Source organism: Marmota monax, unplaced genomic scaffold (genome assembly GCF_021218885.2).
Source record: "Marmota monax isolate L192 unplaced genomic scaffold, Marmota_monax_Labrador192_F-V1.1 WCK01_AAM20220418_F8-fsc00070, whole genome shotgun sequence".
NCBI classification, from domain to species: domain Eukaryota; kingdom Metazoa; phylum Chordata; class Mammalia; order Rodentia; family Sciuridae; genus Marmota; species Marmota monax.
The window spans coordinates 3,712,645-3,738,735 of NW_026692116.1; the positions used below are offsets into that span (position 1 = coordinate 3,712,645).

The 26,091-nt window shown below is 33.7% G+C and overlaps 1 protein-coding gene across 11 annotated transcripts in view; it reads left to right on the forward strand.

Annotated features, from left to right (window-relative positions):
• The window catches only part of Ccdc18 (coiled-coil domain containing 18), a 102,525-nt gene that overhangs the window by 34,645 nt on the left and 41,789 nt on the right, over positions 1–26,091 (forward strand). For 10 of the 11 annotated variants that reach the window (XM_058585247.1, XM_046461877.2, XM_046461909.2 and 7 more), the window contains 6 exons: positions 2,186–2,296; positions 2,903–3,034; positions 10,382–10,516; positions 10,682–10,759; positions 16,442–16,558; positions 20,349–20,516. In XM_058585247.1, coding sequence (XP_058441230.1) covers positions 2,186–2,296; positions 2,903–3,034; positions 10,382–10,516; positions 10,682–10,759; positions 16,442–16,558; positions 20,349–20,516 — 741 coding nt within the window. The remainder of the gene's footprint in view (positions 1–2,185; positions 2,297–2,902; positions 3,035–10,381; positions 10,517–10,681; positions 10,760–16,441; positions 16,559–20,348; positions 20,517–26,091) is intronic. The other variant, XM_058585252.1, reaches the window with a different exon arrangement.

Consider the following 26,091-nt stretch of genomic DNA (forward strand, 5'->3'; position numbering starts at 1 on the left):
TTAGCACCACATAAAAAACTAAACAAATAAAGCATGCTGTCCATTTACAACTATAAATTTTTTTTTTTTTTAAAAAGAAGAAGAGAATTTGGATTATGTAGATGAAAGAAAAGAAGTGGTAGAGGATTTAAAATTTTAGCAAACATCAGAACTATTATGGTAAGATTGTAATCAATGACTGAGTCAGTTTCAAAACAGGAGATGGAACCTTTATTCACCAGCAAAAGGGCAGACTGCAAGTCTGCACTCCTCTAATCCCTAAAGGAATTAGAGCGAATCTTTTATAGTTCAAAACCACAAATAAAGCATATCAGTACATTTATCATAAGTGGTTGTGGCTATGATTCCTGACCACAAACAAAATCATGAGGTCTAAAATCATAAGCAGACGGGAAAGTGGGTCAAAACGACCCTAGTTGAATACAATTTAAAGAATGGTTACTAACGTCTAGACAAACATTCTATGCACTTAGGGTACATTGCTCAAGTTTAGTATATAAGGACAGAAAGAAGAGTTTTACCATTGTGTTGCCGGTATGCTATGCTAAGCAAGCGTTGGTGGGTTCAGAGGTGGGGTTTTCCCATGAGAGAAGACACAACATGGAGTCTTAAGGTAAAATAGAGTCTTGTTTGGTTATTGCCCATTATAGCTTGGCCCATAATAAAGCCACCTAGGAAGCCTCTCAAACATGTACATTTCTGGGTACCATTCTAACAATTTTGATTCAGCAGGCTTTGGGTATGGCTCAGAAATTTACATTTTTTAAAAAACTGCATGTGAATCTGATATAGATATACTATGGATTGTATTCTGAAATGTTTTATGAATATCTGATCTTGATTTTCACTGAGGAAAGGATAAGGATGCCTCATTAGGTAATTGCAGACCAGGATTACATGGGTATGTATTATATACTCAAACTTCAGGCTTACGGATGGAGCCTGCAATTTTTTTTTTAATTTATTTTTTAGTTTTTTTAGGTGGACACAATATCTTTTATTTTTATGTGGTGTTGAGGACCGAACCCAGCGCCCCGCGCATGCCAGGTGAGCGCGCCACTGCTTGAGCCACATCCCCAGCCCAGGATTTTTTTTTTTTTTTTTAAATATTTATTGTTTAGTTGTAATTGGACACAATACCTTTATTTTATTTATTTTATTATGTAGTACTGAGGATCAAACCCTGCATGCACGAGGCAAGCACTCTACCGCTGATCCACAACTCCAGGCCCCATAAGGATTTTTTTTAAAATATTTTTTTAGTTGTAGATGGATACAATATCTTTATTTTCATTTATTTATTTTTATGTGGTGCTGAGGATTGACCCAGGGCCTCATGCATGCAAGGCAAGCTCTCTACCACTGAGCTACAGCCCCAGCCCAAGGATGTTTTTTAAATGTCTAATTTTGTGTCTTAATGTTTATAGTCAAGTCCATGGAAAAGACTTGTAAGATAGGAACTTCAGTTAATAATCGAAAAGGAGATTTAGTCTATAATTACAGGCTGCCACTTAGAAAATTCTCAAGTACTGAGATTAATAACTTAAAAAAAATAACAGAATAGTCTTGTTGAACATTAAAATTCAGAAACAGAAAAAGAAGAAAATAAACATTGATAATTCTACCACCAGAAATAACTACTGTTAACGTTTTGCAATATTAATTTCAATCTGTAAGAACTACTTTTAAGAAAATGGGTTAGGAAAAGGTAGAGACCTCTGAATTCAGTCCCCAATAGTGCAAGGAAAAGAAAAAAAGGGTTAGGATGCAAATTAAATAACTTATGTATTTCCTAATAGAAGGAGTGAAATGATATGCCTGGCTTCCTTTCACTATTTTTTTTTAATTTTTTTTTTGTAGTTGTAGATGGACAGAATGCCTTTATTTATTTATTTTTTTATGCGTTGCTGAGGATCAAACCCAGTGCCTCACACATGCTGGGCAAGTGCTCTGCTGCTGAGCTACTGCCTCAATCCAACACCATTTGTTTTTCTTCTAAATTGTTACTTGTTTTAATAATTACATGAATTAAAAGGTTATTCACTTTGTGCCTTAATTGTTTATTACCATAAATTTGCCCTATTTATCTAGACACAATGTATTTAAACTTCAAAAAGAGGAGCAGGTATTTGATTTTAGGATGTATATTCTTAAAAACTAATTTTATACTTTATTGTATTTTCAGATGACAAAGAAATGCTCTCAGCTTTTAACTCTAGAGAAACAGTTAGAAGAAAAAATAGTTGCTTATTCATCAGCTGCTGCAAAAAATGCAGAACTTGAACAGGAACTTATGGTAAAATTTACCTTTTTGCTACAAGTTTACTCTGACTTTTAGGTACTGGTGATACCTTGTTTGTTTTTGTATCATTACTATAAAACATACTAAGTAGGAAACTAAAAATTCTACTGAACTTCTTGTCATTCTTTTTTTTTGTTTCTGTATTTTCAAGTTAATAGGCTAATACAACAAGTTGTTATTCAAGTTTTGTCATTTTTTTTTTTTTTACACAATACCTTTATTTATTTATTTATTTTTCTGTGGTGCTGAGGATTGAACCCAGGGCCTTGCACATGCTAGGCAAGCGCTCTATCACTGAGCCACAACCTCAGCCCCTCAAGTTTTATCATTTTTATCTTAATAAAATTAAAATAGTAGTTTTTTAATATGCTTCTTTTGGGGTGTGGTATTAGGGATTTAATTCAGGGGCACTCGACCAGTGAGCCACATCCCTAGCCCTGTTTTATATTTTATTTAGAGACAAGGTTTCACTGAGTTGCCCGTGCTAAGGCTGGCTTTGAACTCGTGATCCTCCTGCCTCAGCCTCCCAAGCCACTGGGATTACATAGTGTGTCACTGTACCTGGCTTAGTTATATTTTAAACCTGTTTTATATTTCTAGGAAAAGAATGAAAAGATAAGGAGTCTAGAAACCAATATCAATACAGAGCATGAGAAAATTTGCTTAGCCTTTGAAAAAGCAAAGAAAATTCATCTTGAACAACATAAAGAAATGGAAAAACAGATTGAAAGAGTAAGTAATGCATAGTTAGTGATGAAGAGAACCTCATTATTAGCACAGTATTGGTTATTTTGTAGGTGAGGAAACAAGGACAGAAAAGTTAGCAGCACTATAATTAGACTCTCACTCCAGATCCATTTTATAATGCTCATTTTTTGTGATGCTAGGGATTGAACGTATGGTTTCATACATGCTGAACAAGCATTCTACCCTTGGGCTACATTTCTGACCCACCAATGCTTTTCAATATAATATGCTTTCCATTTCAACTGTAATCATCTTTTTAAAAAAATATTTATTTATTTATTTTTAGTTATATGTGGTGCTGAGGATTGAACTTAGTGCCTCATATGTGCTAGGCAAGCATTTTGCCACTGAGCTCCAATCCCAGCTCGGGGCACTCTTAATGTTGAGTTAAAGGTAAAAATGTTATTGGGGCTGAGGTTTTGGCTCAGCGGTAAAGTATTTGCCTAGCCATGTGCAAGGCCCTGGTTCGAACCTCAGCACCACATAAAAATAAATGAAATAATGGTATTGTTTCCAACTACAACTAATAAATAAATATTTAATTTAAAAAAAGTAAAAATGATATGATACAGAGAACACAAGACTAAATAAAAAATAGAAAATTTGAATGAGCAAATGGAGGTGACAAGAAGAGTGTAAGCTTAAGTATAGAGCAGTAGACATTATTTTCTCTGAGTAAGAGAAAGAAAAAAAGATTTGGGAAAAATACTGAACAGAGTTTAAAGAACATTATCAAACATTCTAACATTCTTGTCATCGTAATCCTAGAAGGAGAGGAGCATGAGATTTGTGCAGAAAAATATTTGAAAAAATAAGACTGATAGCTTTACAAATTTGATCACAGAAAAAATTTACATTTTCAACAATATCAAAGAGAATAAAATCAGAGAAGACCACTTTCAGACACATCAAAATCCTTGCTGAAAACAGAAAAAAAAAAATCTTTAAAGCACCAATTGAAAAAAAATAAATGAATAGAAGGAAGACCAGTAGAACAGAGGAAGTGGAAAGGGGGGAGGAAGGGAAGAAGGAAAAGTGGAAGTATCAAGGAACAAACTGAAGCAAATTATATTCCATGAATATACGTATATGTCAAAATGAGCCCTAGTCTTCCTTTTTTTTTTTGAGAATTTAACTTTATTTTATCTATTGTTTTTGTATGGTACTGAGAATTGAATTTAGGGCCTTACCTGTGCTAGGCAAGCACTTTACCACTGAGCTTACCACCCAGCCCTGAACCCCACTCTTATGTATAAGTATAATACACTAATAAGAACATAAAAAAAGGATACAGCTCAGTTGGTAGAGTGCATACCTCATATGCACAAGGCCCTGGCTTCAATCCCCAGCACCACAAAAATAAACAAACACATAAATAAAAAACCAGGGCTGGGGTTGTGGCTTAGCTGTAGAATGTTTGCCTGCCACGTGCGAGGCCCCAGGTTCGATCCTCAGCACCACATATAAATAAATATGTAAATAAGTCGATAAATACATACATACATTCATACATACACACACAATAAAGGTATTGTGTCTAACTACAACTGTAAAATAATATTTAAAAAATAAAAGAAAAAGAAAAAACCTTGAAAGCAGCCAGAGATAAACATAAATAAATAAATAAATACATACATACATACGTACACACATACACACACACACACACACAAGGTATTGTGTCCAACTACAACTAAAAATTAAATATTTAAAAAAAGAAAAAAACCTTGAAAGCAACCAGAGATAAACATTGTAACTAGGGAACAAAGATTAAAATTACTACACATTTCTCATCAAAAACCATGGAGTGGGAGCTGTGATTGTGGCTCAGCAGTAGAGTGCTTGCCTAGCATGTGCAAGGCCCTGGGTTCGATCCACAGCACCATATAAAAATAAAATAAATATTCAAAACAAAACAAAAAAAACATGGAGTGGTACAGTGGTGCATGCCTGTAATTCTCACAACTGGGAGACTGAGGCAGGAGGATTGCAAGTTCGAGACCAGCCTCAGCAACTTAGTGAGGCCCTAAGCAACTTAGGGAGACCCTATCTCAAAATAAAAAATAAAAAAGGACTGTGGATATGGCTCAGTGGTTAAGCATCCCTGGGTTTAATCCCTGCTACCAAAACAAAGAACAACAACAAAACCCTCGGAAATAAGAAAACAGAAGAGTAACATTTTTTTTTAGTCCTCAGAGAAAATTCGTCACCTTAGAATTTCATATTCAATAAAAATAATTCTCTAGGAATGAAGGTAAAATAAAGACAATGTTATATATAGGACATTTTAGAGAATTTGTCACAAGACTTGTTCTAGAAGAAATACTAAAGAGTTCATAACCCACTTGAAGCAAAGTGTGAAAGATGATATATCAAGAACTATGTAATGTTTTGAACAACCAACAATAAAAAAAAAAAGATAGTTCTTCAGGTAAAAGAAAAATAATACAACAGGGAATCTTAGGACCTCAGAAATGAAAAGCTGCAAAAATAGTAAATATTTGAATAAATTACTTTTTTGGTACCAGGGATTGAACTCAGGGGCACTCGACCACTGAGGTACATCCGCAGCCCTATTTTGGATTTTATTTAGAGAGAGTATCTCACTTAGTTACTTAGTGCCTTGCTTTTTGCTGAGGCTGGCTTTGAACTCACGATCCTAGATAAATTACTTTTTGACAAAGTATGTTGGTATAATATTTGTGAAAACTACAATATAAAGAAAGAGGGTAAAGAGACTTATTTTCTTATAAAGTTCTATTTGACATTTACTTTGGCAAAAATACTCTGAATAGACTGTGAAACGTTAAATATGTACATTATAATCCCTACAGCAACCGAGAAAAAAATTGTTGAGATAAAGTAGAAAGATACAAAGATAAAATGGAAATCTGAACATAGCCTAATAATGAAAGAGACTTGTGGAAGAGAGAAGCAAGTGAAAAAAAAAAGTATAAATACCAAAGTAGACTTCAGATCATAGAAAATTATCGGGAACAAAGAGAGACACTGCATAACAATAAAAGACTCAATTCACCAAGGTTATGTAACAGCCATAAAAGTATGTATACTTACCAGTAGAATTTCAAAATGCATGAAGAAAATTAAGAAGGCTGAAAGGAGAAACTAACCCAAAATTAAAGTTGAAGATGTCAACATTACTCTTTTCTATAGTTGTAGAACAAGTAGACCAAAAAACCAACAACACCAAAAAATTAACATATTTCTGGGCTGGGGTTGTGGCTCAGTGTAGAGCAGTTGCCTGGCATGTGTAGGTCCTGGGTTCAATTCTCAGCACCGCATATAAATAAATAAAAAAAGGTCCATTGCCAACTGAAAAAATTAAATAAAAAGAAAAAAACATTTTATTTCTAATAATTTTCCTATGTACATGTATTACTATACCATAGTGAATCCCACCCTTGTGTATATCCATAAGAATGGGTTCCTAATTAGAATAAGATATATTTTATATAAATTCATTTTGATATATATATTTTTAATTATATCAAAATGAATTTCAGTGTCATGTATAACTAAAAAGAACCAATACAATTTAAAACTTTCGGGCTGGGGTTGTGGCTCAATGGTAGAGCTCTCGCCTAGCATGTGCTAGGCCCTGGGTTTGATCCTCAGTACCCCATAAATATAAGTAAAAATAAAGGTATTGTGTCCAACTACAAGTAAAAAAATAAATAAATAAATTTTTAAACTTTCATATTTCTGTATACTAGCAATGAACAATTGAAAACCAAGAATTTAAAAATAGTACTATTTACAATAGCTCCAAAAATATAATGCTTAATATAAATATAACATAATATGTAGAGGATCTGTATGTGCAAAATGTTGAATAAGACCTAAGTAAATGAAGAGAAATACCATTTCTGTGGTTGGAAGTATTTAGGGAGTCAACCTTAAATGGATCTATAAATTTAATGTGTTGCCAATCAAAATTCTAGTCAAAATACGTGTTTTTATAGGTACGTAGCTGGTTTTAAAATTCATAGTGGAAAGGCAAAGGAACTAGAACAGCCAAAGCAAGTCTAAAAAAGAACAAAGTTGGAGGACTTATGCTGCAGGATTTTTATTAAAGCTCTAGTAATCAATACAATATGATATTAGCAAATAGATAGGTACTAATGAACAGATTTGAGTCTAGAAATAGACTCAGCTGATGTGATCATTTGATTTTTCTTTTTTTTGCAACGATGGGAATTAAACCAGGGGCCTTGTACATGTAAGGCAAGTGCTCTACCACTGAGCTGTATCCCCAGCTCTGATCATTTGATTTTTGATAGAGGCACAAGGGCAATTCAAAAAAGTTAAGTCCTTCAACCTGTGATGCTTGAATAATCGGACATCCAGATACAAAATAATGGATCCTCGATGAATGTATACCTTAATATGAAAAGTGCTTAGAAATGGGTTACAGACTGGGCTAGGGACATAGCTCAGTTGATAGAATGCTTGCCTTGCATGCACAAGGCCCTGGGTTCAATCCCTGGCACCACAAAAAAAAAAAAAAAAAGAAAGAAAGAAAAGAAATGGGTCATAGATTTTAATATAATTTTTTTAAAAACTGTAACACTCTTAGAAGAAAGTACTCATGACCTCAGGTTAGGATAAGAGTTCTTAGGTATGATACTAAAACCACCATGAAAAACGACAACAACAACAACAACAAAATGGATAAACTGGAATACACCAATACTAAAGAGTTTTATGCTGTGAAAGAAAATGAAAGATAAGCTAGGGTGGAGAAAGTATTTGTAAATCCCATATCCAGCAAAAACATAAATAAAGAACTCTCAAAACTTGTCAATAAACACGAGTTTTTTTATTTTTAAAAAATGTTTCCACTTTTTTTTTTTTTTTTTTATACCAGGGATTGAACCCAGGGGCACTTAACCACTGAGCCACATCCCTAACCCTTTTTAAAAATATATATTTTATTTAGAGGTAGGGTCTTAATAATTTGTTCATGGTCTCACTAAGTTGCTGAGACCAGCTTGAAACTTCTGTTCCTCCTGCCTCAGCTGCTTGAACCACTGCGATTTCAGATGTGCGACACTGTGCAGGCTCACATTTTTTATTGGGGCATTATAGTTGTACATAATGATGGGCTTTGTTACATATTCATACATGCACACAATATAATTTGGCCAGTATTTCTCCTTTTCCTTTTCTCCTTCCTCCCTTTCCTGTATTCTGATCTCTCTGATTTTCATGAGATTCTGACCCTACAACCTTTCTTTTCCTTTTTTCTCCCTAATTTCCACATATGAAAGAAAACTATATGACCCTTGACCTTCTGAGAGTGGCTTATTTTGGTTATCACAATGTTTTCAATTTCCGTTTATGTTCTTACAAATGACATACTTTCATTTTTCTTTATAGTTGAATAAAACTTCATTGTATATATACATATACCACATTTTCTTTATCCATTCATCTGTTGGTGGACACCTAGGCTGCCACAAACATGGGTATACTTGTATCATTATACTATGACAACTTTAATTTTTTAGGATAAATACTGAGGAGTCATATAGCTAGGTCATATAGTGGTTCTATTCCTAGTCTTCAAGGAAAAGACACACACACACACATATATTTTTTGGTACTGGGGATTGAACTCAGGGACACTTGACCACTGAGCCACATCCCCAGCCCTATTTATTTATTTATTTTTATGTGGTGCTGTGGCTGGAACCCAATGCCTTACACATGCTAGGCGTGCTCTATTGCTGAGCCACAACCCCAGACCCTCAGCCCAATTTTTTGTATTTTATTTGGAGACAGGGTTTCATTGAATTACTTAGCGCCTGGATTTTGCTGAGGCTGGCTTTGAACTCATGATCCTCCTGCCTTAGACCCCAATCTGCTGGGATTACAGGCATGCACCACCGCACCCAATATAAACATTATTTTTAATAGCTTCATTTTATAGAATAGTTGCCATTTGAGTTGTTCCTGTTCAGAATTATGACTTAATATTGTGTCAACTTTATTGTAAAGCTGTTTTCCATATTTTAAATTATTTTATAATAGGTCCTTTAAAAGTGGATTACTGATTTAGAAGATAAAAAGTATCTTTCAAATGAGTTCATCCCTGAGGGTTTCTTCAGTGATTAATATGAGAGTGGCAGAAATTCTAGGAAAACATTATATTTGAAATTTCCATTGAAGTTAATTTCAACCCTCTTTTTAAAAATTTCCTTCTCCTTATTTAATAGGATCCAGAATTTATTTTCCTTGTTTGCTTACTAGGAAGTTTAACTTGCAAATACTACTTTTTCAATATTATCTTAAATTGCTTAAAAAGCCTCTAATTTCTGATGTGTCCTTTTGTTGTTTTCATTTGATCATTTTCATTTCAGAATTCTTTGGTTTTATATATTCCTGTTAATCCTGTGACTGCCATATTCTTATTGTATGGATGGATGGATGTATGATATATATAGATCACTAGATATAACATCTTTTTTTATTTGTGTATAGCTACATGATATACATACATAAATATACGCATATTGAGTAATTTCATATTTTGTTCCAAGTTTTTTGGAACTTGGATGATGCCAATTATAGGTGAAGTTGTGGGGAGTAAGAAATCTTACATACGTCTAATGAATGTGTAAATCTTGATTCACTTTGAAAAGAAATACCTACTGAAATTGAAAATGTGCATGTCTTACAACAAGGAAGTCTACTTCTATGTGGTCTGTCTATTCTAGAGAAACTCTTACACATGTACATAAAGAGACATGTACAACAGATGTTATTGCAGCACTATCATAAGAGTAAAAAAACAGAGTAACTGTTCCTACGTAGAAGAGTAGAGAAATTGTCATTATTCTTACAGTAGAATCTTATACTTCTCTAAAGTAAATGAACTAGATCTATGTATATCAACTTGGATAAGTATCTAAAACAATATCAAGTAAAGACAGCGACTTGCCAAAACTTAGAAGTATTGATAATATCTATGTAAATTTTCAAGACAGAAAACTACATATTGCTCATGGCTGTATGTATTTAGTAAAGTGTAAAAGACATATATAATAATGAAACATACCAGAAAATGATACAGACCAGTTTCAGCTTAGTATAGATAAAGGAGGAAAGTGAATAAAAATAGGCTTGTGATTTTTATTTCTTCCTTTTTTCTCATTATTGGGGATTGAACCCAGGGTCTCATAAATGCTAGGGAAACAGTCTACCACTGAGCTAGCTACATCTCTAACCATTTCTTTTTTTTTAATAAGAGAAAATGTTTGAAACATTTTAAAAATATAATATGAAAATTAATCCTGTTTTTATGTTTAGCTTGAAGCTCAACTAGAGAAAAAAGACCAACAATTTAAAGAACAAGAAAAGACTATGTCGATGTTGCAACAAGATATATTATGTAAACAGCATCATCTTGAATCATTAGATAGACTCTTGACGGAAAGCAAAGGGGTAAAGTCATCTTTATAAAAGTGTTAATAGTTTTATCTTTCTATGACATATGTTAATTCTAATCAAATCACTTGTGTAATAACCTTTACAAATGTAAAAATGTTTACTCGTATTACTATGTTTTTCTTACTTCTCCCCCCACACCTCCCCACCTCCTGTTTTTAGGAAATGGAAAAGGAAAATATGAAGAAAGATGAAGCTTTGAAAGCATTACAGAATCAAGTATCTGAAGAAACAATCAAGGCTAGTATGCTAATACGTTTTGTTTTTCTTATTGAAGACAGTTCACACATAAATTATAAAAATTAAATGCATAAATGTTGATTAATTATTGAAGATTTGACTTGATTCAGTGAACTTTGTTTCTGTTGTTATGTTTACTTTCTTTCTTTTCTAGTACTGAGTATTGGACCCAGGGTGATTTAGCATTGAGCTATATCCCTCTTTTTTTTTTTTTTTTTTTTGAGACAGGGTCTTGCTAAGTTGATAGGGTTCTCACTAAGTTGCTGAGACTGACTTGGAATTTACAATTCTACCTCCACCTCCTGAGTTGCTGGAATTAGAGGAGTGCACCACTATGCCCAGCAGCATATTTTCTTTACATTGAATTTTAATCTTAATCATTTGATAGTTGATAATGTGATTTGTGGATTATCTAGCCTATTTGGTCCTATGATTTTCTGAACCATTAAAAAATTGTCTTTTGGGCTGGGGATAGCTCACTTGGTAGAGTGCTTGCCTCATATTCACAAGGCCCTGGGTTCAATCCCCAACTCCACACACACAAAAAAAGGTCTTAACTTTAGCTATAATTGCAACTTATTAGCATTACCAGTAAAGAATTAACAAAGCAAGTAAATCTAGTTTTGCTTCTTTTTACCAGTTCTGCTGGTAAGGTTAATTAAGTGATGAATCCATAATTTTCAGCTAAAATATGGATTTGTGGCTAGTATATCTTAATGATTAAAAACATGGACCAGGTTGCTGAATTAACTTGGGTTTCACTTTTGGCCTCAAGATGCCTATTAACTGGATATAACTTAGTTTGAGATTATTTAAGCTATCTGAAATTTAATTTTTTCCTCTCTAAGATGGGGATAACAACACCTCAGAAGAATAGCAGTGTATTAAACAAAACTAGATATATAAAATGCTTAGCATATGCTAAGTTAAAAATTTAATAACTAATTATTATACAGTATCATCTCATTTGTGATTTCACTTTCCATGGTTTCAGTTACATGTAGTCAACTGCAGTTCAAAAATATTAGAAAAATTGAGAGACAATTCATGAGTTTTACATTGTGCATTATTCTGAGTAGTACGATGAAATCTTGTATTTGTCCCCATCTATTTCATCATATCTTTCTCATTGTATCCACTTAGTATGTACTAACTGCCCATTAATCACTTAGGAGCCATCTGTGCTATAAGATGAACTAGTATTATAGTGCTTATGTTTAAATAGCTCTTACTTTATTTAATAGTGATCCTAAACTATGAAAGTAGTGATGATGGCAATTCAGATTTGCCCAAACTAAGGTATAAAGTTCTCCTTTAAGGGAAAAGGTGAAAGTTCTGGATTTAATAAGAAATGGAAAAATACTATATGCTGAAGTTGCTAAGATTTATGGTAAAGACAAATCTATGTGTGAAATTTTAAAGAAGGAAAAAGAAATTTATGCTGGCTTTACTGTAGTACCTTAAACTACAAATGTTACAGCCATACTGCCTGATAAGTGCTTAGTTGAGATCAAAAGGGCATTACATTGGAGTATTTATATACAGGAAAAAATAGTATATATAGGGTTTAGTACTATCTGTGGTTCTTAAAATATATCCTCTGTGGATAATGGGAAAAACTCTTATATATTCAATATTTTCTCCTTTGCATTTTTCAGAGGTTCAAATTTGATATGTCCAAATATACTGCTACCTTATTCTATCATATTGTTTAAAAAAATACATTATTTACTTTTTCTTGGTGTTTTGTTTTTAGTTCATTTTGTGACTGTATGCCCATGTAAGTATAATTATGCTTATTCATAACTATTCCTATGACATTCTCAATTCTTTAATAGTAAATGCCATCTCAATTTATTTCCTCATGTAAGAAAAATCTCAAAATTTATTAACATTGAAAAATCATTAGTAGTTGGGCACAGAAGGATTGCAAATTCAAGGCCAGCCTCAGCAACTTAGCAAGGCTCTAAGCAACTTAATGAGAGACCGTGTCTCTAATTAAAATATAAAAAGGGCTAGGGATGTGGTTCAGTGGTTAAGCACCCCTGGGTTCAATTCTTGGTACAAAAAAAAAAAAAAATCTTTAGTATATAAAGGTCATAGGACAGAAATTATTTCATGAAATAATCCCCCCTCCAAAAAAAAAAAAATAGCAACTTCATTAAACTACCTAAACATCTAGGCAGTTATCTAGTAAGGTATTTCCATATATTTCAAGCCAGGTATGCGATGGAAAGAAAATTAGTAAGGGAATGAAATCTGATGCTGTATTTTATTCCCTTAATACCTTTAACAGGTTTGCTGTTTGGGTAAAAAATCAAAATAAGAAAGAAATATAGAAGCAGAATTTCCATGATTCAAGTTATACTTAAATGATTCTTAACCTCTATTATCTGTAGCATCAAAACAGAAATCTGAAGCCTACTTTTCCTGATTATGTCATTATTCCTTTTATGATTTTTGTCTATATCCCCTTGCATGCCTCAGTTGTTCTCTGCAAGGAAGTACTATGAGTTTTCTATATACAGGAAAGTTAAGAGGATGAATTTAAAGTTGTATCAATTATAAAATTATGATTAATAATAGCTAAATAGTTGGTGATAAAATTCTAAACAGGTAACCAGAGACCAATAAATCAAGCAAATTATGTTGCCTCTTAAACAGAAAATTGATACAGTACTTCTTAAGATTTTGTTCATTTATTTTCTATTGTTTGGCGGCTGGGAATGTAGCTCAGTGTTAGACCACTTGCCTAACATGCATGAGATGTGGATTCAATCCCCAGTACCAGAAATAAATAAATAAAGTAAGGGAGGTATTAAGGTATTTTTCTTATTTTCTATTTATTTTCTACTCTGGATTTTTTCCCTGCTCCCTCAAAAAAAAAAAAAAAATCTTAAGTGGAAAAATAAACAGAAGAGCTTAATTGCTGTTGTTGAAGATATACAGCCTAAAGCCCCACCTACTTGTCCCCAGATGGTGTATTTGAGAAGTTTCTTTGGCTTCATGCCTTTATATACATGTATATCTGTCAGTATGTTTTGATTTCGTTCATTCGTGTATGTGTATGTTTGCAAGGGATGCATATACAGTGCACAATGTATTCATATGTGATTCAGACTCTCAAGCTCTGATTAAATCAGAAAGCCCATCAAAATTTGTTTATTATTAATTTTAATTAATTTATTAATTTAAATATATTTTTAAAATTTCAAACCCTCAAAAAATTTGAAATACTACTACAGGGAGCATCTGTGTACCTTTCATCCAGATTCATTGTCCATTATAATCTAGGTACACTCACTTCATTTCTCTCTATGCACACATACATGCATGCTTGTGTGTACACCTACCTCCTCCTACACAAATACTTCTTTTTTGCCAGCCACCTGAGACAAGGTTGTACATGTCATAATACTTTAATTTTCCTGAATACATAAACATGCATCTTCCATGAGCAGAAACTTTCTGTTATGGGGTCACCCTACACCTTAAAGAGGTCATAAACTCAGCAACATCATTCAATATAGTTCATAATGAAATTTCCCCAGTGTTTTGAAAATGTTCTTTATAACACTATTACTATAAGTATGGTTTATGGACTAGTAGCATCAGCATCACCTGGGAACTTGTTAGACTTGCAGAATATCTGGCTATGCTGCAGACCTGGAACTAAGGTAAATCAAATGAGATGCCATTAGTGCAAAATTTAAGGAGACACTCTTAGGATTATACACATAAAGGGCCAGTATTTGTGTGACCCTGAGAGTGAGTGTCTTTTTAAATTTTAATCTGTAAGTATTTCCCTTATCTCCCCCAAGTCCTTAACCTATTACTGAGTTAAAATCTATATTTCAATTGGATATAACCCATTGAAGCATTAAAACTTTTTAACAAGGGTCAAACCAATTGAATCTAGGGTTATCCCACCACTATGCTACATCCCTAGTGCTACATTCCCCAACCCTTTTTATCTCCAAAAAAAAAAAAAAACAAAAAAAAACAAAAAAACTTTTGATCAGTTGCCCAGGCTGACAAATGAACCCAACTGAACTTGGTCTTCTCCTGCCTCACCCTTCTAGGTAACTGGGATTATAGCCATATTCCACCATTCCCAGTTCAAGATTCCCCTTTTAGAAATAAGAGTTGCAAGGATAATTTCATGATGGAGATTAATATCTGCAAGTGGAACATTTTTTTCTTTTTCTCCTAGTCTTGTTGAGATTTCTTTGACACTTTGAAGGCTGCCTCCTTGAATGTTACTAGCAGTAAGAGAGAAAAACACTCCTCAGGTCAATTTTCTGCCAGAACTTTTAAAAAAAATATTTATTCTTAAGCTTTAGGTGGATACAATAACTTTATTTTACATTTATGTGGTGCTGAGGATCGAACCCAGTGCCTTGTGCATGCTAGGTGGGCACTCTACCACTGAGCCACAACCCCATCCCTCTGACAGAATTTTTTTAAAAAGGAAAAAAGAAAAACCACCTCCAGAAGCTCAGAATTACAACAAGGAAAAGAAAGGATTAAGACAAGAATATTATTAATAGATGGGATATGGAACATATGTACAAATTGAGGAGCTTTAATTAAATATTTTGAAAAAATTATTATGAGTTGTTCTTTAATATTGATGTTATAAAGCATTTTGCAACTGTGTAAACACAAGTAATCCAAGTTATATTGCTGTCCTTTTGAAAATATTCTCATAGATTCTAAACAAAGGAGTCTTGTATTTTTTTCCCTAGCTGACAAAATATTTTCTATTTTTTCTTCAGTACTGATGATTGAACCCAGGGGTGCTCTACCACTGAGCTATATCCCCAGACTTTCTTTTTGTTTTTTTGATACAGGGTCCTACTAAATTGCTGAGGCTGGCTTTAAATTTGTCATCCTCCGTGCCTCAGCAGCAGGATTATTAAAGGCTTGTGCCACCTTGTCCAGCAATATTTTCATATACTTATTAATGTCAGCATTTCAAAATATTATCTTAACAGCATTAACAATATACTGATTTGTAAATTGGTTCTTACTTTCCTATTTTTCTTGTTTAAGAGGGTTTAAAATGTGTGCTTAGGGGCCAGGGTTGTAGCTTGGTGGTTGAGGGCTTGCTTGAGCGCTTACCTTGCATGTGTGAGGCACTGGGTTTGATCCTCAGCACCACATAAAAAAATAAATAAAGATATTGTGTCCATCTACAACTTTAAAAAATGTGCTTAAAGACTGCTTTACCTTTTTAAGAAAATGTTTTTAAGTGTTTGACTTGAAGATTCTTGACAATTGGCTCTAGTTTATCTTATCATTCTTATTATTCAATGACCATGTCCTACAATTTTATACTCTTGATAACTCTAACCTCCTTCCAGCTTCTCCATTCCCTTTCACAGTGCCTTCCTCTTTGAATACTTCCTTTTCCTAGAATGTCCTCTACTGTCTATCACTTCTTTATTCTTCAGTATTCCATTCTCTGGTTTCCCTTTTGTTTTCTTACAAAGAATTAGTTTTCTCAATATTATCTCTTCTGTAATAACATTTTATATTCTAACTATGACTGTATATTTACTGTTTGAAGCAGTGAGGTAAACTTTAGGAGATAAATCTGTAAAATATTGTGTGTAATAAGCATTCATTATATTAGATGATTTTCCTTTTTTTTTTTCCCTTTCCCTTTTCCTTGCTTAGGTTAGACAACTAGATTCAGCATTAGAAATTTGTAAGGAAGAGCTTGCCCTGCATTTGAATCAATTGGAAGGAAATAAGGAAAAGTTTGAAAAACAGCTGAAGAAGAAATCTGAAGAGGTAAGTTATTTCTTTTATATGTAGCACAATTTTCATGTGATTTCTTTACTAAATAAGTTTTATTTACTTATTTTTGGTACCAGGGATTAAACTACAGAGGGCATTTGCTCACTGAGCTGCATCCCCAGCCCTATTTTGTATGTTTTTTAGAGACAGTGTCTCAACTGAGTTTCTTAGCGCCTTGCTTTTGCTGAGGCTGGCTTTGCAGTCCTCCTATCTCATCCTCCCAGCTGCTAGGATTACAGGCATGTGGCACCATGACCGGCATCTTTGAGTTATTTTTAAGATACTTTATGGTGTATTTTTTTTTTCTTAGTGGTTTTGGGGATTGAACCCAGGGCCTTGTGCATGTAAGGCAAGCACTCTACCAACTGAGCTATATCCCTGGCCCCTAATATACTATATCCTTATGTAGCTGATATTAAAATGTACATTCCAAATTTTATATTCTTTAAAGAACAACCTTTATTTCAGTGCAACTTAAAATATAAAACCATGGGCTGGTGTTATGGCTCAGTGGTAGAGTGCTTGCCTAGCACGTACGAGGCCCTGGGTTCAATCCTCAGCACCACATAAAAATAAATAAATAAATAAATAAAAAGGTATTGTATCCAACTACAACTAAAAAATAAATATAAAATATATATATATATAGGAGCTGAAGTTGTGGCTCAGTGGTAACGTGCTTGCCTAGCATGTGCAAAGCCCTGGGTTCAATCCTCAGCACCACATGAAAATAAATAAATAAAATAAAGGTATTTTGTCCAACTACAACTAAAAAACAAAATATTATATATATATTTTCCCTTAAAATTCTAATTATTTATTGTTTAGAGAATCAGATAAATTACTAATATCACAGAGCAATTCTAATATAAAAAACATCTAATATAAAATAAGTAATATTTAGATTTAGAGTGAAATTATTCCAAATTTTTCTATTTTGTTTTTGTTTCTTCTCATTGTCTGAAGAATTAAGAATTAGGTTTAGAGCTGGGTGCTGTGGCACATGCCTACAATCCCAGCATCTTGGGAAGCTGAGGCAGGGAGGATTATGAGTTCAAAGCCAGCCTCAGCAAAAGCGAGGCACTAAGCAACTCAGTGAGACCCTGTCTTTAAATAAAATACAAGAAAGTGCTGTGGATGTGGTTCATTGGTTGAGTGCCCCGAGTTCAATTCCGCCCCCCCAAAAGAGAATTAGATTTAGAAATTAAACTTTCTATATTGAAATAAGTTTCTCAGGTAATAAAGACCTTTCTTGAGTTATCTTATTCTCTCTGTATCCTTAATGTCTAGCACTTTGCTTATTATGTCGAAAGAACTCAGAATTCTTCTATTTTATTTTTGTTCCTCAGTCTTGCTAAATTGCTTAGGGCCTCACTAAGTTGCTGAGGTATTGTTGAACTTATGATTCTCTCCTACATCAGTCTCCCTAGTCACTGGGATTACAGGCATGTGCCACCATGCCCAGCCCCTATATTTACTTTTTCTTTTTTTTTTTAATTTTTTTTTGTTCTTTTCCCCTATATTTACTTTAAAGTCAAGCTATCTAGAAGTTAAAGTACAGTACAATGAAATGTTATAAAATATCTTTATTTATTTTTATTTATTGATGGATAATATTGTAAATTATTATTTGGATACAGCTAACATTATATACATCAACGTATATATTTTTAATTTTTTTTTATTGTAGGACACAATATCTTTATTTTATTTATTTATGTGGTGCTGAGGATTGAGTCCAGTGCCCCATGTATGCAAGGCAAGCATGAGCCACAAACCCAGCCCTATAATTGAAGTTTTGCCAGTGACTAGATTACTGAATAAAATAAAATTTGTTGTTATATGATGTGACTTTCTTGGTGTTTTGGGTTAGATCTTATTTTTTTTCTTCTGTTTTATCATATTTAAATATTTTGCCCATTATCTCTTTAAATAGGAAGTAAGTGTGAGACAGGATGTTCCAGTAAAGAAAAAAACATATTTAAACATTTTTTGTAGGGACATTAGTTTGATATAAAATAAACCACTACAGAAGTGTGATCTTTAGTTTGTCAGGAGCTGATAAAGAAAACAGGTAGGGATGGGGCTGCAGCTCAGTGGCAGAGTGCTTGCCTAGCATGTGTGAGGCACGGGATTTGATTCTCAGCTCCGCATACAAATAAAATAAAGGTATGCTGTCCATACACAACTATTAAAAAAAAAAAAGAAATTAAAAAAAAGAAGAAAAAGAAAACAGATAATACTGATGAATATTTGCACTAAATTATTTTCAGGCAGACTTAAGTAAAATGGATTAGCATAAAGATGAGTATTAAAATCAGAATTAGAAATTAGCTAGTTGCCTGTAATATTAAGATTATTCCAGGTTTCCAATATCATTATATAAAGAAGCTTGAAATTTTAAAAGAGCTTCTTTCTCATCATGAGCAAAGAAGATGTGGTTCCTAAGTCCTTTATGATGCTTCTGAGTGTTTATCGGCTGGATAATTAAAAAAAAGAACCAAGTCATGATTCTCTTGTGCTATGTCTTGCAAGGAATTAAAATTCCTTTCTTCTGGAAAGAGTCTTTGCTTTAAAGGAATAGCTTTGTTTCCCTTCATTTAAAAAAAATTATTACATAAACAATGATAGGAAAACTTTCAAAGAAAATTTATATACACCTTTCTCTGTGGTACTATTTTTTTCATTTATCTTTTCATAATTATATTGATGCAATGTGATTTTCAAACTTAATTTCATTTTATAAAATGTTACATTTACTACTGTCTTGTAAATTATGGTTTTAAATGGACACATCATTTATAATTAGATTGATATATATCCTCTTTAATTAAAACTTTGCCTTATTGTTGGAGGAGGTGAAAAATGTTATAAAATATATTTTAAATTATGCTAGGTTATTTATATTATTTTTTAAATGATTTCTGTTAGCATGTTTTTAGGATTTGGATTATTAGGGCAAAGGACAGTTTTTTTTTTGTTTTTGTTTTTTCCCTTCTTAATACCAGTGCTACTAGATAATTTTAAGAATATCTTTTAAATCAGTTTTAGAGACCAGCATATTCAAATACTAAATATTTGGAGTGAATGAGTGAAATTTCTCAGCTGATAATGTTATTCCTTGTATGTGTTTTTTGGAGCAAGAATATTCCCGGGTGATTTGCTGGAATAGTCTTTTATAAATAACAACAATAACCTAATAATAAATATTGACTAATATTTTTGCAGTACTTCATGGCAGTGATTTATTATCACAAAGCAGAAAAAGTGCATTAGCTGAAATGTAGAGAAATCCATAGCTACCTATATTTTTCACTTCATCTAGGAGGAGTCATACAGAACATATTCCTTTCCATTGCAGTGAAATATGACAAGAGGTATAGTTTTTCTGCCTAGGGAAGACTGTTTATGATTCGGAAGTTCTGAGTTTTCTGGTTTTTTTGGTAGGGATGGGTTAGGTCAGATATGAATAATGACCAACCTGTAAGTATCAAAATAATTGCAGGCTCCCAGAAAGAAAGCATGTTTCAGTACCTCAGCCAAAATAATCTAATCACACAGGACAATCTTAAAAGATACATCTCCAGACAGCAACCAGGTCCTTATAATATACCTCTCCATCAGAAAAACGAGCCCCACCCTTCTATGTAATAAACTGTGACTACTATTGACCCTCATGACAATTGCTCCACATAATAAATGAGGATAATTAAGACAGATTTGACATTTTATTGCTTTTTATTTGAAACAGTTCATTGTAATGAGAAATATATGTATTTGTTAGGTATACTGTTTGCAGAAAGAGCTAAAGATAAAAAATCACAGTCTTCAAGAGACCACTGAGCAAAATGTTATTCTACAGCATACTCTTCAGCAACAGCAGCAAATGTTACAGCAAGAGACAATTAGAAATGGAGAGCTAGAAGATATTCAGACTAAACTTGAAAAACAGGTATATATTACTGGATGGTTTTATTTTATGAAATAGAAATTTTAAAAATCATTAACAAGTTTTTAGTTATAGAAATTGTTATTTAACTTTAAATATTTCACATGATAAGAAATACTCTGTATTGATATTGTAAAAATGAAGTTCTAATCCTCCATAATCTGACCTGAATATCTAATTCTGTCACCACATATTTGTTATCTAATACTGCAGCCACAATTTAGTTATAATTTAGAGTTCTCTACTAAATCTCTCTCTTTTTTTTTTTTTTTTTTAACCCAAATATATTACCTGTCTGGATCATTATTCCTTCTAATGTTGACATTTTGGATCAGCACATGGTGTGATATTCTCTAAAGAAATGGCAAAGCAGTATACTAAAACAAAATTGCCAAAGGAAAATACTCTTCCTACTTAGTTCTGAGGATAAGTTATGGGACTGGGGAGGTAGCTCAGTGACAGAAGCATTTGCCTTGCATGCTCAAGGCCCTGGGTTTGATCCTCAACACTGCAAAAAATAAAAATAAAAAATAAATAAAATAAAAACAAAGTTATTACTTTAGTGAAAGAGCCCTTGAGAATTTATTATACTAGAGTACTAACCTTTTTTCTTTCATTCTTTGCCAAATTTATCTGAATTATTTTTTCTTCTTTTTTTATTTATATATGACAGCAAAATGCATTACAATTCATAGTTCACATGTAGAGCACAATTTTTTATTATCTCTTATTATATACAAAGTATATTCACACCAGTTCGTGTCTTCATACATGTACTCTGGATAATGATGTCCATCACATTCCACCATTATTTCTACCCCCATGCCCCTTCCCATTCCCTCCCACCCCTCTGCCCTGTCTAGAGTTCTCTATTCCTCCCATGCTCCCCCTCCCTACCCCAGTATGAATCAGTCTCCTTATATCAGAGAAAACATTCAGCATTTGGTTTTGGGGGATTGGCTAACTTCACTTAGCATTATCTTCTCCAGTGCCATCCATTTACCTGCAAATGCCATGATTTTATTCTCTGTTATTGCTGAGTAATGTTCCTTTGTGTATATATATGCCACATTTTTTTAATCTATTTATCTACTGAAGGGCATCTAGGTTGGTACCACAGTTTAGCTATTTGGAATTGTGCTGCTATAAACATCGGTGTGGCTGTGACCCTGTAGTATGCTGTTTTTAATTCCTTTGGGTTTAGACCGAGGAGAGAAATAGCTGGGTCAAATGGTGGTTTCATTCCCAGATTTCAGAGGAATCTCCATACTGCTTTCCATATTGGCTTCACCAATTTGCAGTCCCACCAACAATGTAGGAGTGTACATTTTTCCCCACATCCTCGCCAACACTTATTGTTTGTATTCATAATAGCTGCCATTCTGACTGGAGTGAGATGAAATCTTAGAGTAGTTTTGATTTGCATTTCTCTAATTGTTAGTGATGATGAACATTTTCTCATATATTTGTTGATTGATTGTATATCATCTTCTGAGAAATGTCTGTTCAGGTCCTTCGCCCTGATTGAGTTATTTGTTTTTTTGTTTGTTTGTTTGTTTTTGGTGTTTAGCTTTTGAGTTTTTTATATATCCTAGAGATTAGTGCTCTATCTGATGTGTGAGGGATAAAAATTTGCTCCCAAGATGTAGGCTTTCTCTCTCTCTTCACCTCACAGAATTCTTTACAGATATTTCATTTCTTTTGTTTTTTTCTCTTTTCAAAAGAAAATTTGCAGAAATAAACAAATTGAAAAATTTATACATTTTGCAATGTAATCTTTTTTAAAAAAAAAAAAACATTTTATTTTTTTAGTTAGAGACAATACCCTTACTTATTTATTTTTATGTGGTGCTGAGGATCGAACCCAAGGCCTTGCAAGTGCTAGGCAAGCACGCTACCACTGAGCCACAATCCCAGCCCTCCAATGTAATCTTACTACATTTGTAAGATTAGTTTTTTTGTCAAATGGATGATCTCTCATTATTTCAAGTTTATCCTCAGCCTCTGCTGTGCTTTGAATGCCCCCACCAAAACTCATGTTGAAATGTAAGATAAGAGTTGGGACCAGATGGGACCTTTAAGAAGTGATTGAGCTGGACGCAGTGATGCATGCCTGTAAATCCAAGTCTCTTGGGAGGCTGAGTCAGGAGGATCACAAGTTCAAAGCCAGCCTCAGAAACTTGTTGAGGCCTAAACAACTCAGCAAAATCCTGTCTCTAAATAAAATACAAAAAAGGGCTGGGGATGTGGCTCAGTGATAAAATTCCCCTGGGTTCAATCCCCAATACCAAAAAAAAAAAAAAAAAAAGAAGAAAGAAAAAGAAGAGATCGAGTTATGAGAGCTCAGACCTCAAGAATGAATGAATCTACTTATGGACTGATGAGTTATCTGGAGAGTGGGGGGTGTTATAAAAGCCATTTTGGCTCTGTTTCTTCTATGTTCTCCTTTCACGGTAATGTGATGCCCTGTACCACATTGGGACTCTGCAGAGTCCCCATTAGTAAGAAGGCCTTCAGTTTCAGCATAGTGACTTTGGACTTTCCCCACTCCAGAACCACCTCCAAAAACATGAACAAAATAAACCTTTTTTCTTTTTAAGTCAGCCAGTATATGATATGGTATTCAGTTATAGCAACAGAAAACTTCTAAGATAGCCTCTCCGGTGGAACTAAAGACTCCTTTCAGTGCATTCAATTGTGTATCATCCAGGTATTCTGTGTTTTATTTTTTAGAGACATCTTCTGTAACTTTCCATTCCTTTCATCATTAAAGTCTAGACCTGTTGCTTACTAAGCCTACTATATAGCCTCACCCTGAAATATTTCTTCATCTCCTTGGTATTTGACTCCTACTACCTAAATCCTTGTAAATTCACTCTGACTTTGGCAGGACTGATTATGATTCTTGTTCCTCTTAAAGTGGTTTTATTTCTGTAGTGATGTTATAGGTTTCTTCTTTTTTGTTGTTGTTTTCCCCTTAACTTGACTAGTTCATTTGAAAAAAATTATTATTTTTTTTTTTTTGGTGGGGGCAGTACTTGGGATTGAATTCAGGGGCACTTGGACACTGAGCCACATCTCTAGCCCTATTTGTATTTTATTTAGAGACAGCGTGTCACTGAGTTGCTTAGTGCCTTGCTTTTGCTGAAGTTGGCATTGAACTTAGAATCCTCCTGCCCCTGCCTCAGCCTTCTGAGCCACCACTATGCCTGGCCTCATTTGAATTCTTTGTATGAAAATTATCTTTGTTCTTTGTTTTAAGTCAATACTTTGTTCTTTTTAACTTCTTCTTTTAGAAAAAAAATTTTTAGTTGTAGATGGGCACAATACCTTTATTTTATTTATTTTTATGTGGTGCTGAGGATCAAACCCAATGCCTCACATATTCTAAGCGAGCACGGTCTATTGAGCCACAATCCCAGCCCTTTCTTTAACTTCTTTAAGAGTCTACAGAAGTTTGCATCCAACAATTTCTTAAGTATAAATTTTCTTTCTGGTTTTCTTTTATATATACATTGATTCATATTGGATCCTTTCAGATTATTACTTTAGATTCCTTGTGTTTATGTGTGTGATGTTTAATCAAGAATTCAGGAGGTAGATTTCCTTGTTTCCCTTCCCTATTTCCTGAGTACTGGAGGTATTTGGTTTGGTTTTGCTTTTGTTTTGGTTTGTTTATTCTTTATTGGTACTGTGATCAAACCCAGGGCTTTGCACATGCTAGGCAAGCATTCTACCATTAAACTGTACCTTCTGCCCTTACTGCTGTTTTAATATTATTTAGTTATTTAGTTCTGTGAGGGGTTTTAGGAAAGCTGGAAGGATATTAAAGTCAAAAGCAAAGGTTATCTTTGAGAACCACAGTCATATAAATGTTCATTGAAAACATGAAATAACAGATTACAGAATGAGAAGTGAGAAGATTGGCTTGGACAGATCCCGGAGGGATGTGATAAATAGAAGCCAACGTAAATATTTTATGAAGAAAGGAAGGACATTGTCATAGGCTATTGGAATCACTGGGAAGTAAAATGGACATTAGGAAAAGTCCATTGATGAATTGGCAACTTGGAAGCTACTGGTGATGTAACCGCAGTTTATATGGAACAGACAGTTTTTCTGTAGATTGAGGTGTAAATGAGAAATGAGACAGTAATATAGAAATTGGGCTTTGCAGGGGCTGAAAGAAAGGGTGGTAAGTGGAGGAAGGTATAGGTATGAAAGACAGTTTTTTTACAATGGGAAACATGTTTAAGGGCTGTTATTTAAGAAAATAAAATGTTGGGGTTGTGGTGACACCTGCCTGTATTCCCAGCTATTCAGGAGGTGCAGCAGGACTGCATGTTCAAGGCCAGCCTCAGTAATTTACTAGGAACCTATCTCAAAAAAAAAAAAAAGGGCCAGAAATGTAGCTCAGTGGTAGAGTACTTGACTAGTGTTATGTGAGGCTCCAGGTTCAATTCCCAGTACCACCACAAGAGATGGGAAAGATAAAAAGAAGAAAATAAAATACTAGAGATTGAAGATACAGGAAGGAGGAAAGAGTGTCAATAGTGTGAGGTTTCTGAGAATGTGGATAGGAATTGATTCCAGAACACATAAGAAGCAATTTAACTTACATAGGTAGAAAATGACCTCTTTTATTATAAAAAAGATAGACAGGAAAAATGCAGGTTATAGAGTTTATAGTCAAATGGGAATTAGGAATATTTCACTGAATTAGCCAATTTATGAAGAAAGAAAGGAACACACACACACAAGATTATTTCAAATGTAGAGAGTGAGAAGGAGAATATTTACTAAATTATTTTTTTTTCTTTTTCCATGCTGGGAATTAAACCTAGGACCTTGTACATGCTAGGCATGCACTGTACCTCTGAGCTATACCCCAAGCCCTTTTAATTTTATTTTGAGACAGGGTCTTGCTAAGTTCCCCAGGTTTTCCTGGAACTTAATATCCTCTTGCCTCATCCTCCCAAGTAGGTAGGATGACAGTCGTGCATCACTACACTTAGCTATTTATTCAATTCTTGTTCCTTTTTATTTATAGTTCTGGGGATAGAAACTAGGACTTTGTATGTACTGGGCAAGTATCCTATCACTGAGCTATTCCCCTCTAGTCTTGTTGGGGTTTTATGTCTTATTTTAGTGTTTATGATGTTGCCACTTTTTTAAGATACATGTGAATAGAGTATCTTTATTGCTAAAAAGTAAGTTATGTTTTTGTATTTTTTTAAAACATTGCTTCATGGTCTATAATTTTGCTTTTTTTAATATTTATTTTTTAGTTGGACACAATACCTTTATTTTGTTCATTTATTTTTATGTGGTGCTAAGGATCGAACCCAGGGCCCCACACGTGCTAGGCAAGCGCTCTACCGCTGAGCCACAACCCCAGCTCAATATAATTTTGGTTTTTTAATCATTTATTTTTATTTTTAAAATTATTTTAAATTTTACTTATTTATTTTTGAGATGGGGTCTTACTATGCCCACGTTGGCCTCCTGTTCCTGAGGTCAAATGGTACTTAACCTACCAAGTAGCTGGGACTATAGGCCACCCCTCTAATGCACAGTT